At 40.5% G+C, this 17,661-nt stretch overlaps 1 protein-coding gene across 3 annotated transcripts in view; it reads right to left on the bottom strand.

Annotated features, from left to right (window-relative positions):
• Window positions 1-17,661, bottom strand: part of ADAMTS9 (ADAM metallopeptidase with thrombospondin type 1 motif 9) — a 221,078-nt gene that overhangs the window by 102,417 nt on the left and 101,000 nt on the right. For all 3 annotated transcript variants that reach the window (XM_040406600.1, XM_040406599.1, XM_040406602.1), the window contains exons 17-23: window positions 12,849-13,015; window positions 11,674-11,803; window positions 8,984-9,110; window positions 8,699-8,909; window positions 8,221-8,385; window positions 2,976-3,140; window positions 1,038-1,157 (exon numbers count right to left, since the gene is read on the bottom strand). In XM_040406600.1, coding sequence (XP_040262534.1) covers window positions 1,038-1,157; window positions 2,976-3,140; window positions 8,221-8,385; window positions 8,699-8,909; window positions 8,984-9,110; window positions 11,674-11,803; window positions 12,849-13,015 — 1,085 coding nt within the window. The remainder of the gene's footprint in view (window positions 1-1,037; window positions 1,158-2,975; window positions 3,141-8,220; window positions 8,386-8,698; window positions 8,910-8,983; window positions 9,111-11,673; window positions 11,804-12,848; window positions 13,016-17,661) is intronic.

The following is a 17,661-nucleotide window of genomic DNA, read 5'->3' as shown; positions in this document are numbered from 1 at the left end:
AATACTCTGTCTTTACATTCCTTTGTACAAGTGACGGAAGCCCAGAGGAATTAGTTGAGGCTGGTGGAAAATGGGTAGTATGTACTAAAAATAAGAACGCCGGGAGGGGAAGAGAGTGAGTGCCAGGAGGGCATTTAAATGAGTAATTGTTTATCTGACAACTATAATGCTTTACTTCAGGGACGGAGGGTGGTGGGGTTCATTCCGGAACACCTACCATGGTCACAGACTGAACCTGTCCCACCCTTGCTCACCAGTATACCGACCCCACAGTCATGGAATCAATAGCACAAACTAGATTGTGTAGGGAAACACCCTATTAACAAAGGGGGTGCTGACATCCAGTCGTCAATTTAGTCATACGTTTCTAGGAGCAATAACAGAGGAGCAGCACAATGGAGAATTGTAAGAAAAGGTGCTTCAGCGACACATCTCCTACAGGTCTTCTTTAAAGGGGTGTTCCCATCCAGACATTTATTGCATAGCCACATGATATGCCATAAACTGCTATTGGTCTCATCTCTAACAGTTAAGAACGAGGCCCCGTCTCATGTCACCATGAATGGAGAGGTGGCTGTTCCTGTGCAACTCTCTTCATTTACTTCTATAGGAGTCCCAAAAATAGCTAGTAAGCTTGTTCAGCTATTTTCAGAACTGTCAAAGAACTAAATGGAGATAATCGCGAAAGCACGGCCTTCTCTCCATTCCTGGTGCAAGATAGGGCTCCATTCTTGAGATAGGAGTAGGTCCCAAAGCTGCGACCTGCAGCTATCAGACATTTATGGCATATCCTTTGGAAATAATATCCAGATGGCTATATACCCCTTTAATTCTTTGCCAATGGCATGCAAAAGTTTAGCTGATTGGAGATACCCCAGTCATGGGCATAATTTGAAGTTCATCGACCCGATGCAAAATCTGCAACATGAAGCCAGATATAACTGAGCAGAGAGACCATCAGCCCCCATATAGGTCTCAGGTTTGACTACAACCTCCCCGTCCTTCCTGATTTTTCCTGGTATTGCAGAGAATCTCACCTGAGCGTCCGTAGGTCGGGTTGCGGCATTGCACTCACTGTCATCCACTACTGCTCCATAGGCTCCCACGACACATTTCACAGCTCTCATCTGATAACCGGTTCCACAGGACGCCGTACACTACACATGAAAATACAGACATATTGATTATACCTGACAATGCACTGCAATTTATGAAAATCTGTACCTTTTTTTCCTTACTTGAAAAATTTCATTGAAACTGATGTCAGCTCACTCACCTACTGCTTGGAGTTATCATGCTCGATTTGGTGCCTTCCAATGCAGAAGTAAAGAATCTCAAATAACAGAACTTAGCAAACTTTTGGTTCTTGGAATTGGGAAGTAAGCTTTGTATTTAGGGTAAATCTCTAATCTTACAACATCACATATTACAGTCTGGAAGGTGAGATGATCATTGATAGAACCTGTTCCAGCCCCTTTCAGTCTATGGGGGTTTCCAATCCAACACATCTGAGCATTGAAGGCATTGGAAGCATACAATAAGAGCTACTGGAGTCAGGGGCAGATGCTATCACCTACCTAGGTGATAACCATTTGTAAATTGTTTACAGTGCCATAGTGTCCAGCAGAAAAAAATAAAACACCATTTGTAAATCTGGATGTTTTTTATGAATTGTTCCAGGACCAGTAACATGGCCAAGGCTTCAATACAACAGGGGTGAGGAACAAGGAATGTGTGCAGTGACCCAGCATCACTATGTATCCCAAATGGTTAGGTATGGTTAACATTGGCAGCTTTGGTCCAGTTTCCCCAGGTGATGGGCTTGTCCCAACCCCTGGTTAGTAAGTCTGGTTGCATGTGTGAGTTCCTGAGAAGTAGGGCTGAAGAAAAGTCTGATCCAGGAAACACTATTGCTGAGACTGAAAGCAACTGAACTGAGAGAATATCCCTGAAGATAGGAAAGCCTGAAATACATCCAAGGCCATGCCTGGAAAGACAGTAAGGTACAGCATGTTCATGGCAAAAAGACTTTACTGCTTGGGGTCTGGGTATATTGCTTTGGTGTCCACCACTCTTTGAGATGGACTGACCATCTGGATTTAAGATAAGCACTCTGTAGCCTGGGCATTGCAAAAAGAGTTGTGGAGAATAGAATTGCACATCTCTGGTTATTTGGGAAGACTGCAAAGTGTGTCTAGAAACAGCTACCATCATTGCTGCCTATACACAGCAATTGGGAAAATTCTACTATGTAACATACTTTGGAACTGTGCTTATTGTTGCTATATGTTCTGCAACTCCCATCATCTATTTAGTAAAGAGGGCCTGCTCATTGACTCCACCATCTATCCACCAGCCCTGTCATCATCCTGCTGTCCTTCCTTGCACCCTGCCAATCACCCAACATCTAGGGCACCCAAACTATCACCAGGCAGGAGCCTCTGAAAAAGCCCAGGGTGTGCCCTGAGGAAAGAAATTCACGTCCTAAGGGAGCATTCCCATCATCCTCCCAGCTCTCCCCTTTAATGTTGCTGCATGTGGTTTTCCCACTGGTTGGTCACACGTTATTTTCTTCCCAGTGTCCAGCAGCATTGGTCTACTGTTCTCCCCTATCCAGCGTGTGCAGATGAATGCTGGTGTCTCCTAGGGTTTGGGGTTTCCATTTTTTTGAGGACTGAAGTCTGGGGTTTGAATATTTTTTGGGTCTGGAATTTGAGGTCTGAATTAATTTTAGGGCCTGAATTCGTCATGTGCACTGCTTATGATTCAGCAGCATTTGATTTAAGGTATTCTGGTGGGTGACCTATACAAGGGGAAAATGTCCACTAAAACATGAGCGCTGACCAATTTTATTTGTCCACAGGGTGATTCAAAGTAGCATTCCATATTATTATCCTTTAGTTCAGTATATTACGCCTGGTTCATATTATTTCTCTACAATGTTACAGTTAATGTATAAAAGAAAATAATTGTACCTGCCCCCATGGACCAACTTGCCACGAGGCACATTCCTGCTGTTGACAAGTCTGAACCGATGCGGGCTTAGTCTCTTGATCACAAACTCTATCATTTACTCTGCTTTCTCCAAACTGGCACCAGGTCTGACGATGTTTGTGACCCTTTCCACAAGTCACGAGGCACTGCAAGTAAAGTGACCATACCAAGATTTACCATATGATCTCTATGCTTAACCAAAAAGCTAGTCCTGATATGTCAGGGTTACAAGAAACAGGGAGGGAAATAAAAAGGTTCTCCAGTTTGGACAATCCATACTTGTTAAAAGGGTTCCTTGAAAAGAAACTAATCATAGAGTTACCCCCAGCGATCAGCTGTAATCTTTGAGAAAACCTGTCAATAAGGGTTCATTTTCCCTGCAGCGCCTCCACTGGGCAGATTAAGCATTACACAGTGCCGATTCTGGTGAGTGAACGTGTTGTCTTTGTAATGTTGGACAGGACAGGTCCTCCAGAGAAAAAGACACTCTTTATGATTGTTCTCTACTCTCGTCAAAACATGAATCAAAATTCACTAATGGCTAAAATGAAAATGGGTTTTCTAAACTAAACAACCCTCCAAAAATTACCCTCCTAAATAGCCGAACGGGCTGAGCTATGCTGTTTCCTTACCTCTCATTCAATGCTATGGGAGTTATGGAAACTGCGTAGTACAGCCCACTCGGCTGTTTCTAAATATGTTCTAGTAGTCACCAAAAAAAAAATTTAAGAGGTTGTCTGGTTTGTTTGGATCTTACGTTCCGTATCCTCATTTATTAGGCTGAGTCCAGAAAAGCTACAAAGAGTATCTCTCGCTTTGCAGGACTTGGCACATCTGTCATTGATGTCATTGTAATTGTAACTGTAAATAATATAATAAGTGATAGCCAACATGGTTTTACTAAGGACAGAGGCTGTCAAACTAACTTGATTTGTTTTTATGAGGAGGTGAGTAGAAGCCTGGACAGAGGTAGATATTGTGTTTTTGGACTTTGCAAACGCGTTCGATACTGTCCCACATGGACGACTAGTGGGTAAATTGAGGTCTATTGGTTTAGAAAATATAATTTGTAATTGGATTGAAAACTGGCTTCATGATCATATCAAAAAAGTTTTGGTCAATGATTCCTACTCTGAACGGTCCCCGGTTATAAGTGGTTCTGTGTTGGGTCCGCTACTATTTAACTTATTCATTAATGACATGGAGGATAGGATTAATAGTGCTGTTTCTATTTTTGCAGATGACACCAAACTATGTAATACGGTATAGTCTATGGAAGATGTTAATAAGTTACAAGCTGACTTGGACAAACTTACTGTTTGGGCCTCCACTTGGCAAATGAGGTTCAATATAGATAAATGTAAAGTTATGCACTTGGGGGCTAATAATCTGCATGCAGCATATGTCCTAGGGGGAGTAAAACTGGGAGAGTCACCGGTTGACTTCTATTAAAAGAGGTATGGACTTGCGGGACAGGGATGAAATATTACCACTATACAAAGTAAGGCCTAATCTGGAATCTCAGTTCTGGGCACCAGTTCATAAAAAGGATGCCCTGGAGTTAGAAAAAGTGCCAAAGGAGAGCAACTAAACTCATAAAAGGCCTGGAAGATCTTAGCTGTGAGCAAAGATGAAAAGAACTGAATTTGTTTAGTCTTGAAAAAAGACATCTAAGGGGGGACATGATTAACCTGTACAAATATATAAACGGATCATACAAAATATATTGAGGGAAGCTATTCTGTGTTAAACCCCCTCAAAAAACAAGGGGCCACTGGCTACGCCTAAGAGGCAACAAGCATTCTTTACAGTAAGGTTTAGATGACTTTTTATTTCAAAATAACATTGAGGCTTATGACAATGTATAGAAATCATGTCCTACACACCCTTTCCCTCAAAAGGAAGATGGACGTTGATCCAGGGATTTGTTCTGATTGCCACATCTGGAGTGGGGAAGTATTTTTTTTTCTCAAATTTTTTTTTTTTTTTTTTGCCTTTTTCTGGATGAATATAGCAGGATTACAGTTTGGACTTGATGGACTTCTGTCTTTTTCCAACCTTAACCACTTCCCGTCCGCCCATAGGATATAAACGTCCTATGGGTGGACCTCTATTTCTGAAAGCACGTTTTAGAACGTCCTTTCAGAAATAGCAGCTGCACGCTAATCGTGCAGCTGCTGATCGGGTTGCCCGCTGTCAGTGACAGCAGGGCAACCCAGAGATAAGGCAGGGACAGTTCCCAGGTGTCCCTGCCTTCCGGATCGCTGCAGACACAGCGCTCACCGAGCGCTGTGTATGCAGAGCAGGAAGCGCTATGCGCTTCCTGTTCCGGCCCGGCGGTCATGTGACCGGCAGGACCGGAGAGTGCAGGAGCTGTGTGAGGCCTTTCGGAGACCTCGATCAGCCCTGCTCTGAGGCTGTACAGCGCTAGATTGCTGCTGTACAGCTTCTCTAGGGGTGCATTTCCACTGTAACTGGGGCTACTATGTCAGCCCCAGTTACAGGAGAAATCAACAGTGAAAAAAAAAAGAAAAAGTAAAGCAAATGTCCCCCAGAGGTCTTGTATGACCTTATGGTGACGAAAAGTGTAAAAAAATAAAAAATAAATAAAGGGTTGAAAAAATAAAATAAAAAAAAGTTTCACATGTAAAAAAAAAAAGTCCCCAAGTAAGGAATAATTTTTTTTTTAAAAATAGAAAAAATAAAATAAAATAGACATATTTGGTATTGCCGCGTCCGTAAAAACCAGCTCTATAAAAATATCACATGACCTAACCCCTCGGGTGAACACCGTAAAAAAATAAATAAAAAAAAATGTGTCAAAACAAGCAATTTTTGTCACCTCGCATCACAAAAGGTGCAACACCAAGTGATCAAAAACGCGTATGTCCCACAAAATGGTACCAATAAAACCGTCACCTCATCCCGCAAAAAATTAGCCCCTACATAAGAAAATCTCTCAAAAAATAAAAAAACTATAGCTCTTAGAACATGGAGACACTAAAACATCATTTTTTTGGTTTCAAAAATGCTATTATTGTGTTAAAGTGAAACAAAAAAAATAAGTATACATATTAGGTATTGCCGCGTCCATAAAAACCAGCTCTATAAAGATATCACATGAGCTAACCCCTCAGATGAACACCGTAAAAAAAAAAAAAAACTGTGTCAAAACAAGCAATTTTTGTCACCTTGCATCACAAAAGGTGCAACACCAAGTGATCAAAAACGCGTATGTCCCACAAAATGGTGCCAATAAAACCGTCACCTCATCCCGCAAAAAATGAGCCCCTACATAAGAAAATATCTCAAAAAATAAAAAAAATATAGCTCTTAGAACATGGAGACACTAAAACATCATTTTTTTAGTTTCAAAAATGCTATTATTGTGTTAAAGTGAAACAAATAAAAAAAGTATTCATAATAGGTATTGCCGCGTCCGTAAAAACCAGCTCTATAATGATATCACATGAGCTAACCCCTCAGATGAACACCGTAAAAAAAAAAAAAAAAAAACAGTGTCAAAACAAGCAATTTTTGTCACCTTGCATCACAAAAGGTGCAACACCAAGTGATCAAAAATGCGTATGTCCCACAAAATGGTACCAATAAAACCGTCACCTCATCCCGCAAAAAATGAGCCCCTACATAAGAAAATATCTCAAAAAATAAAAAAACTATAGCTCTCAGAACATGGACACATTAAAACATAATTTTTTTGTTTCAAAAATGCTATTATTGTGTAAAACTTTAATAAATGATAAAAAGTATACATATTAGGTATCGCCACGTCCGTAACAATCTGCTCTATAAAAATGTCACTTGACTGAACCCCTCAGGTGAACGCTGTAAAAATAAATAAATAGAAACTGTGCTAAAACAACCAATTTTTTGGTCACCTTGCCCCATAAAGTGTTATAATGAATGATCAAAAAATCATATGTACCCAAAAATAGTACTAATAAAACTGGCACCTTATCCCCTAGTTTCCAAAATGGGGTCACTTCTTGGGAGTTTCTACTGTAAGGGTGCATCAGGGGGCTTCAAATGGGACATGGCATCTAAAAACCATGTGGAGTTCCTTTTCTTCTGCGCCCTGCTGTGTGCCCATACAGCAGTTTATGACCACATGTGGGGTGTTTCTGTAAACCGCAGAATCTGGGTAATAAATATTGAGTTTTGTTTGGCTGTTAACCATTGATGTGTTAAAGAAAAAATTGGATTAAAATGGAAAATCTGCCAAAAAAGTGAAATTTAAAAATTTGATCTCCATTTTCCTTTAATTCTTGTGGAACGCATAAAGGGTTAACAAAGTTTGTAAAATCGGTTTTGAATACCTTGAGGGGTGTAGTTTCTACAATGGGGTCATTTATGGGGGTATCCACTATGTAGGCCCCACAAAGTGACTTCAGACCTGAACAGGTCCTTATAAAGTGGGTTTTGGCAATTTTCTTAAAAATTTGAAGAATTGCTTCTAAACTTCTAAGCCTTCTAACGTCCTAAAAAAATAAAATGACATTTCCAAAACGATGCTAACATAAAGTAGACATATGGGGAATGTTAAGTAATAAATATTTTATGAGGTATCACTTTCTGTTTTAAAAGCAGAGAAATTGAAATTTAGAAAATTGCGAATTTTTCAAATTTTTGGGTAAATTTGGGATTTTTTCATAAATAAAGGTGAAATATTTTGACTCAAATTTATGACTATCATGTAGTACAATGTGTCACGAGAAAACAATCTCTGAATGACTTGGATAAATAAAGGCGTTCCAAAGTTATTACCACATAAAGTGAGATATGTCAGTTTTGCAAAATTAGGCCTGGTCAGGAAGGGGGCAAATGGCCCAGATGGCAAGTGGTTAACAAATATGTAACTATATGATATCAATGGAAACTGTGTAATGCTTAATTTTCTTTGTAGTAGAATTAATCACTTGCTGCTGGATTAACCATAGTTTACTATGTATCTCTGGGGATGGTAGCAGCAGGGCAAACTGTGATCAGCTGATCGCGACCATTCTAACAAAAAGTAGACATGAATAACCTTATAGATTCCGTTCATTCATCTTTTGGTAACATCCATATTGGATTCAGCATACATTGGAAGGACACAGAAGGATGTTAAGAAATTTTCAAACTCTAAAAATGTTATAGTTTAGTAAATTTACCAGTGTAAACTTTCTACAAAAGTTCCATGATCAAACGTGAGGTTGTCACACTTACATCTGACCAGTCACCTGTCTTCCATTGCGGACACAAGACGTCGCTGCATCTCTGGTCTGTTAGCTTCTCTTGTTGGCTACACTTGGAATCATCGAGAACCTCACGGAAGGAATTGACACATACTGCTCTCCGTCTCCTTGTGCCGGTTCCACAACTTTTAGAGCACTGTGCAGGAAACCAGAGTCAGAAAGTAACCATGATAAGTCCAAGCTGTTCCAAGTAAGGCATAATCACAGTGAAAAATGCTATCAAATTACCCTCAATTTGAAGGTCATGGATAAAAACCACTGCATTATGACTAATCCTATGATGTTCCTAGGCTGTGCAACTTGTCTACTCACTGCTGAAACATGCTACATCTTGAGGAACCATTGCCCTAATTTCATTGACCACTACTGTGATGTCGAGATCAGATATCTATCACGATCAGCATCTAGTCTGAGTTATGTAGAAACCTCTCTGCTCAGGCAATACTAACTTCTGACCAGGCTGAGTAGCTCCATCTTCCAGTGTTACAGTCCACATAACATTTCTCCTTGCTGCTGGGCTTCTGTAGACCACTGCAGAACCGATCATCTACCTTCTCCATCTTTCCTTCTGACTTGATGACTTTGGCACAGTAGAAATCAAGCGTTCGGTAGCCTGGGCCACACTGGGCAGTGCATTCACTCTTTCTGTCCATGTGCCACCTGTGAATATCTGATGTTAGCTTTGGCCAGGTTGGAGAATGTATTAATAAAGGATCATTCCTTGTATAAATTACCTTAATTCACAGTCAGCGTTACAGGGTTCAGTGACGAGCTCAGGCTGGGAAATGCGATCACATCTTTGGTCTGAAACCACCAGATGATCAGAGTCCCTTGTACATATAGGCTTTCGCTTCCTTTCTCCTGTGGAAAGAGATATGTTCAGGCTTCATGACAGGTAAGGAATAGCGATGCTGGTCTATACATATTACAATACTATAAAAACGGCAATAATAAAATAATATTAGAATTCTCCACATGGAGATAAATAGGAGAAAGAAAAGAAAGGAAAGAACGATAGAATGAAGTAAAGAAAGAAAGAAAAAAAGAAAGAAAGAAACAGACAGATAGATAGAGATAGATTAGATACCTAGATAGATAATATAAAAAATCCAATAACAAAATAACATCAGAATTCTCCCAATGGAGATACATAGAGAAAGAAAGAAAAATATACCATATATAAATAGATCATAGATACTGTATATACAAGTTATGTATATAGGGATAGATAGATAGATAGATAGACAGACAGACTAGACAGACAGACAGACAGACAGACAGACAGACAGACAGACAGATAGATAGATAGATAGATAGATAGATAGATAGATAGATAGATAGATAGAGCCTGGCAATGTGTCTTGAACAATCTATATTTTAATTATTTTGATGCATAAAATAGATAGATACAATACTAATAGATACAGTAGATAATAAGAATGAGATGGATAGATAGATTAGATACATAGGTAGATATGAGATAGATTGATTAATTGATTTGATACATAGTTAGATATGAGATAGATAGATAGATAGATAGATAGATATACATTTATCTGGCAATGTGCCTTGAGCAGCATTACTGTCCATATTTTGATTATTTTGATGCATAAGACATTAAATAACCTGACATTTTGATCACCGATCACAGCTTCCGTGTCCGTCTCAAACTACTAATGTTATCTGCTATTATTTGGTCTTCAAAACCCGATGTGATTCCCTTCAGGGATAATGTGAAGGTGATGCTTATGTTCTGCAGTCTATTTTCCTGTGGACTTAAAAGCCATAGGAGTCCATTGAGAGAAGGTTCTTATTTATCTTCCGTGAGAATAATATGACACGTTTTCGATGTGATTGTCCGCGCCATTCATCAAAGTGTTAGAGGTGCCGGACAAGCTCCATAGAATAACAATGAAAAGTTTCTCAATCCAAGCAAGTGGAACAAGAACCTTTGAATCGGCTATAACACTGAAGCGCCGGACAGCAGGGACTTCAATGCATTTCTAATGAGGAGATCGGTAAGTTATTGAAAAGGCAACACAGATGGGCATCGGTAAATTCTACAAGCGTCTCTCCGGTAGTTGTGACAAAAAGAGAAGAAAATACTAAATTCTAGCAAGCATGAACCTGTCATTTTGCTAAGAATGTCACGTCTAGAAGGAAGTGAGTATCAGGGTAAGTTCAATGTACGAGGGAGCTGCACAACATAAAACATATTAAAGGGGATCTCTGCTTTCGACAATCCTTTTTTGCTACGGAGGTACTCAGATCATAAGCTGATTGCAAAGTGTAGAATGGTTGGGAACCCCACTGATCAGAAGAACAGGGGTCCCCCCCCCCCTCCACCCATTTGAATGGAGCAGTGGTCAAGCGTACGCATTGCTGCTCCATTCAAACTCTATGGGACTGCTGGTTTACTTGGCTATCTCTGGCAGTCCTATAGAGATGTATGGAGCGGCAGCATGCAGGCCCAACCGCTGCCTTATTCATACAGAGGGACACAGGATGCCCATTCTTTGGATTGGACCCCACTGATCCAGCAGTCCACTAGACAAGAATTTACTTCTTGTAATAAGAATACCCCTTCAAACTGTTGCAACCATTTACTTTGATGGCTTATAAAAATAGAAAAGGCAATATAACTCCATGATCAGACTACACAAGGCTTGCTTGTAGTCTGTTACCATGGAAACCCATAGCTCAGCATAGAAGCTGTAGACACAGAACAGCAAGATATTTTAATAAAGACTATTAGCAAAGGTGCTTCAAGGGGTTGTCCCATGAAAAATATTCTACAGTTTTTCAAACCAGCACCTGGATCTGAATGCTTTGTGTAATTGCATGTAATTAAACATTTATAATAGCTCCTGAGTTATTCAATGGAATCTATCTCTATAGCTCCACCTGCTGTTCGCTCTTTTTCTAAGTTCTCTGTCCTGCTCACTGAGACAGAAGCACACACTCCATGCTTCGTTCCATCCTTCAACTGCCACCAGCTGCAGCAGAAAGAACACACCCCTGAGAAAGGACATGCCCCCTGAGAAAAGACATGCCCTCTTAGAAAGGACATGCCCCCCGAGAAAGGACATGCCCCCTGAGAAAGGACATGCCCCCTGAGAAAGGACATGCCCCCCGAGAAAGGACACACCCCTGAGAAAGGACATGTCCCCTGAGAAAGGACATGCCCCCTGAGCTGACAGCTTGAAATAAATCTAGCAGAATAATTAGAGCAATGAATGGGGAGATTTCTGGGTCCATGTGAGGCACACATGAGGTAGAAAGAGTTTGTCAAGTGCTAGTTTATGTTTCATTTCATTGAGTCATTTTGTGTTTACTAAATAAATCTAAAATATACTTGCCGCAGACGAATCTTAAAAATAATGAACAAATGTGACTCAACCAACCTCAACAGAGTTTGTCTTACCTTGGCAAATTTTACTACATGCCTGCCATGGTCCGTAAGAATTCCAATAGAAAAGCTGAGGTTTATCTTCAATTGGAATATTAAAAGTATATCGAACATCTGGGTTATATAAATTCCCGACTGATAATATCTAAAGAGAAAGGAAAAAAATTATAGTAACACCTTTAAAGCCAATGTGCACCCCTTCGGAGGCAATTTTTTTAATGACTGCATGTTACTCATTTTTGGCTAAAAATCATTATTTCAATTGGCCTAATTAAAAATATTGAGCCATTCTGTCACAAAGGGTTGTTTTTCTAGCTGTGTGACTGGTACTTCCACTTTGTGTCATCTAATAACCCTTATCTCTAAACTACTAAGAGGTCATAAACTTATTTAAGCCACTTTCTTATCAGTAAGATAAGAGCTGAGTGTTTATAATGTCATAGAGCAGAGATAAGGAGCCCATCAGCTCCTGGTCTGACGGAAAAGACTGAAAATCCAAAGGGTGCTACTAGAGCATGTCAGCTCTGTACAGAAAAAAGGATGCCATATTTTTTAATAAATACCAATTAAAAAAAATATTTTTAGCTTAAAATGAGTACAATGCAATAATAAAAAATATTTGCCCCCATAGGTGTACATAGCCTTTAAAGTAATTAGACGGGATTACATAAAAGGCTCTGATTGTTTTTCAGAAACAGCTCCACTCTTGTCCATAGGCTGGGACTGGTATTGCAGCTTAGTATCACTTCATTAGAGCTAAGGTGTAGTTTGTGTGTTTTCAAGTTCATCGTACAGGTTCGGGTTATCTAAGATTCTCGTTATGGATTCTGCTACTGCGGACCATAATGGAATTCTATGACAGCATGCACTATGGAAGCCTATAAGAGGCATTCCGTATTACATTCCTTCATAATAGAAGTCTATGGCCTCTTATAGGCTTCCGTGGTGCATGCCGTCATAGAATTCCGTTATGGTCCGTAGTAGCAGAATCCATAATGGGATTCTTAGATAACCCGAAACTTTACACCAAACTTAAAAACACAAGTTCGCTCCACACTACTAAGCTGCAATACCAGACAGGTGCTGTTTCTAGAAGAAAAAAAAGGCAGCTGCTTTTTCTAACGCTACAGTAATTTTTAGCTTATTTCAGGGTAGAAAACCACAATTTCTTCGAGGAAGAGCTGTATTACCTGCAGCACAATTTCTTGGTCAATTCGATCTGTGCAATTAAGTCTCTCCACTGCGTGGTCTGACCCACTGTATTCAATCACTGCGTTGCTCAATTTGATTTCCCTTTTGAACATACTGACCACAAAGTCACCATTTAGAAGGAATTCCCCGTTGCTGTTTGATAAAGCTGTAAGGAGAAAGACAATAACTCATATAAGAGCCTTGTGACACGTCGCGGAGCTCCCAGGGTCAAACACAGCGGTTACAGAGATCTATGATCTGCAATACACTTTGTGAATTTATTGTAACCCTCACAGTTATATTAATCGGTGGGTTCAATTGTGTCAGCGCCGCGGATACCACAAAGAAGTGTCTCTATATTCAAAGAGACACTATTATCATTACAATTATTATTCATCATTTATTAAAAAATATAGCAAGTTAAAGGGGTAATCTGCTTAGGACAATGTATTTTTTTATTCAAAGGGTCACAGGTATCCTACTGCTGGGACCTCCAGTGATCATCTGTAATCTGTAGGGAAATCTGTCAGTAAGTGATTAATTTCCCTGCAGTGCCACCTGTGGTGAATGAAGCATTACATAATTCTCATTGAAATTTAATGGATTGTCCATGTAAGATAAGCTCTATATAGCTGTTGTACGTTTTAGGTAAAATATAAGGGTCCTAAACGCAGGACCTCCCTCCATTATCTCAAGTTGTGTCCAACTGGCCTAGCTGCGTAGAGTGTATTTGGAAAATCTTCAGACCCTTTCACTTTTTTTTCACATTTTGTTATGTTGAGGCCTTGTGCTAAAATAAAAAAAATATCAAGTTTCCCCCCATCAATCTGGACTTAATAGCCCATAATGAGAGAGTGAAAACAGCATTGTAGACATTTTTGCAAATTTATAAAAAATAACCAACCTCCTCGAGATGTTTCTACACCTTGATTATAGACTCCTCAGGTAAATTAATTGATTGGACATGATTTAGAAATACACAGCCCTGTCTATTTACGGTCTCACAGCTGACAATGCAAATCAGAGCAAAAACCAAGCCATGAGGAGGAAATAACTGCCTGTAGAGCTCAGAGACAGGATTGTGTAGAGGCATAGATCTGGAGAAGGGTACAAAAAAGTTGTGGTCAAGACCACAGTGACCTCTATAACTCTAGAACTAAGACTCTTCCTAGAGCTTGCCGCCCCACCAAGCTAAGATATCGGGGGAGAAGGTCCTTGGTGAGAAAAAGGTGACCAAGAACCCAATGGTCACTCTGGCAGAGCTCCAAAGATCCTGTGTGCAGATGGGAAAAACTTCCAGATGGTCAACCATCACTACAACATGCCACCAATCTGGGCTTTATGGCAGAGTGGCTAGAAAGATGCCTCTCCTCAGTAAAAGACACATGAAAGTTTGCAAAAGAGTACCTTAAGGACTCTCAGACTTTGCGAAAGAAGATTCTCTGGTCTGATGAAACAAAGACAGAACATTTTGGTCTCAATTCTTAGCGTGATAAACTTGGCACTGCTCATTGCCTGCCCAATACCATCCCTATAGTGAAATATGGTGGAAACAGCACCATGCTATGGGGGTGTTTTTCAGTGGCTGGCACAGGTAGGCTGCTCAGGGTTGAAGGAAAGCTGAATAAAGCAAAGAAAAGAGATATTCTTAATGAAAACCTGATCCAGAGTGCTCTGGACCTCACACTGGCCAGATAATGACCCTAAGCTTACAAACAAGACAAAACAAGAGCGGCTTAAGGACAAAGCCTTGACTTGAACCTAAGAGAACAACTCTGGAGAGGCCTAAAAATGGATGACGGTCCCCATCCAACCTGACAGACCTTGAGAGGATCCACAAAGAAGAATGGCAGAAAGTCCCCAAATCCAGGTGTGCTAACCTTGTGTCATCATCCCCAAGAAGACTGGAGGCTGTAATCGCTGCTAAAGCTGCTTCAACTAAGTCCTGAGTAAAAGGTCTAAATATTTATGTCAGTGCAAGATTTTAGTTTTTCCTTTTCAGTAAATGAGCAGATTTCTAACATTCAGTTTTTTGCATGCAAAATGATGGGGAAAACTTTTTATTAAATTTAGCACAAGGCCACAACATAACAAAATGTGAACAAAGTGAAAGGGTCTGAAAACTTTCTGAATGCTCTAGGTATGAAAAGAACATATACTGTAATTTAATACAGCTACAACTTTCATAATCCACTATGGAGAATATGCTGAAGGAGATGGAAAGGAAGGAAGGAGAAGAAAAAAAGGCAAGGAGGAAAGAAAGGAAGGAATGAGATGTATGGAAAGAAGGGGCAGAAGAGAAGTAAGGAATTAAAGGAGGAGAGAGGAGTCAAAAAGGCAGGAGGGAAAAATGAAGGGAGGGAAGGAAGGAACAAAGGAAAGAAGGAAAAAGGAAGCAATGAAGGAAGGGAAAGAATGGGTGAAAGGGAAGAGAAGGAAGGGAAAGGAAAAAAATGGGGAAAGGAAGGAAAGGAAAGAATGGGGGAAGGGAAGAGAAGAAAGGATAGCTAGAAAACGAAAGAAAGAAAGGCAGGAAAGAATGGATGGAAATGAAGAGAAGGAAGAAAGGAGGAAGAAAGGAAGATCTTTAAAAAAAAAAACAAGTCTTTAGGAAGACCAGCCCCTTTTCCTGACCAGATTTCCTGTGACATATTGCTTTCAAAATAAAGGTAAGTAAATTATAGGACAAATCTATTGGGCATAACTAAATTTATAATTTCTAATTTGTGACCAACATGGGTCCAACCAGATCACCGGGAAATGGGCGGCTGCATTGTCAATGTAAAAGCTTGTGTCATTCATGTGTTCAGAATCATCAACAAGGTGGATTGCCTCTTCTGTAAACTATAATTTGTGTCAACAGCAGGAAATATTGCAGCGCTCACCGTCTGACAAGAGTTCATTTTGAGTACTTTTGTTGCTGAAGACAAGCGACTGGCCTACAATTCCTAAATTGCTTTTTCAGATCTATTACGCCTATGCTTTTCTAGAACTGTGCTTGAACAATAAAGCTTTGTGTAGCCGGTCATAATTCTTAAAGCAGATGAAATTGCAGTTTGAGGGATATATGTCTAGTGGAACAACCTTACCAATGAGTCACAGTAGGCAGAAAATTGATGCCGAAAATAAGAAAAGTCTTTTTTTTGTTGTATTTTTTTATGGTTTCTTTGAAACAACTGTTTGTAACAGAGACACAAAAACAGTTCTAGAACTAAAAAGTGTGGACAGGAAGATTTGTCAAAACCTTATGAAGTGAGGGTTATACTGTATGAAAGGACCTGTTTTAAGTGTATATCATCAGTGGTGGTGACTGGTGAGTTAAGCCCTTTCATATCTTTGCTCTATATTTTCTTTGTTTACACTTGGACAATTTGTTGCAGAGAATATTTCTACTGAAAACTCACTTCCATTAATCTGAATCAAGATGTTTTTGTGCAAGACCCATTCAGATAAGAGGGACAGTCACAGATTTCTCCAACAAATCTGTCATATGTGAATATAAGCTAAAAGAGCAAATCCGGTCAGGTACAAAAATTCTGCTATGTGTTCACACTCGTGTTTCTGCCCATAGGGATCAGTGTTATACTTAGAAAATGTAGTATTTCCATGTTAAAACCGACATAAATGCTGCTGGGACTGATAGAGAAAGCCTGTGAGTCCTGCTTCCCCTCTCCACATAGAAAAAGCCTGTGAACCATCTCCTGACCACACTTAGTAATTGACAGTCTTTCTTGCATGTGTTTGAGTGGGGATGCAGAACTCCTAGGCTTTCTCAATGTGGGTGGGAGAAACATGAGTGGGCGGGGGAAACAGGACTCACAGGCTTTCTGTATGTGGGCAGAGGAAGCAGGACTCACAGGCTTTCTTTGTGTGCGCCCGGGAAAGCAGGACTCACAGGCTTTCTGTATGTGGGCAGAGGAAGCAGGACTCACAGGCTTTCTTTGTGTGAGCCCGGGAAAGCAGGACTCACAGGCTTTCTGTATGTGGGCAGAGGAAGCAGGACTCACAGGCTTTCTTTGTGTGCGCCCGGGAAAGCAGGACTCACAGGCTTTCTCTATGTGTGCAGGTAAAACAGGACTCACAGACTCTATGTGGGCAGGAAACAAAGGATTCAGAGGCCTTCTCTATGTGAGTGGGGAAGACAGGACTCACAGGCTTTCTCTATGTGTGTGGAGGAAGCAGAACTCACAGACTCTCTCTATGTTGGCAGAAAACACGGGACTCACAAGCTCTCTCTATGTGTGCCGGGGAAGCAGGACTCACAAGCTTTCTCTATGTGAGTTGGAGTGGTAGGACTCACAGGCTTTCTCTATGTGTGTGGGGGAGCAGGAATTATATGCTTTCTCTATGTGAATTGGAGTAGCAGGACTCACAGGCCTTCTCTGTATCTATGTGAGTAGGGGAGACAGGACTCACAAGCTTTCTCTATGTGTGCGGAGGAAGCAGAACTCACAGACTCTCTCTATGTCGGCAGAAAACACGGGACTCACAAGCTCTCTCTATGTGTACAGGGAAAGCAGGACTCACAGGCTTTCTCTATGTGAGTTGGAGTGGCAGGACTCACAGGCTTTCTCTATGTGAGTTGGAGTGGCAGGACTCACAGGCTTTCTCTATGTGTGTGGGGGAAGCAGGCCTCATAAGCTTTCTCTATTTAAATTGGAGTAGCAGGACTCACAGGCCTTCTCTGTATCTATGTGAGTGGGGGAGACAGGACTCTCTATGTGTGCAGAGGAAGCAGAACTCGCAGACTCTCTCTATGTAGGCAGAAAACACGGGACTCACAAGCTTTCTCTATGTGTGCAGAGGAAGCAG

The sequence above is a fragment of the Bufo bufo genome, chromosome 9 (genome assembly GCF_905171765.1).
Source record: "Bufo bufo chromosome 9, aBufBuf1.1, whole genome shotgun sequence".
NCBI classification, from domain to species: domain Eukaryota; kingdom Metazoa; phylum Chordata; class Amphibia; order Anura; family Bufonidae; genus Bufo; species Bufo bufo.
The sequence above is the reverse complement of the archived record's forward strand: the minus strand, read 5'-3'. Positions and strand labels throughout refer to the sequence as shown.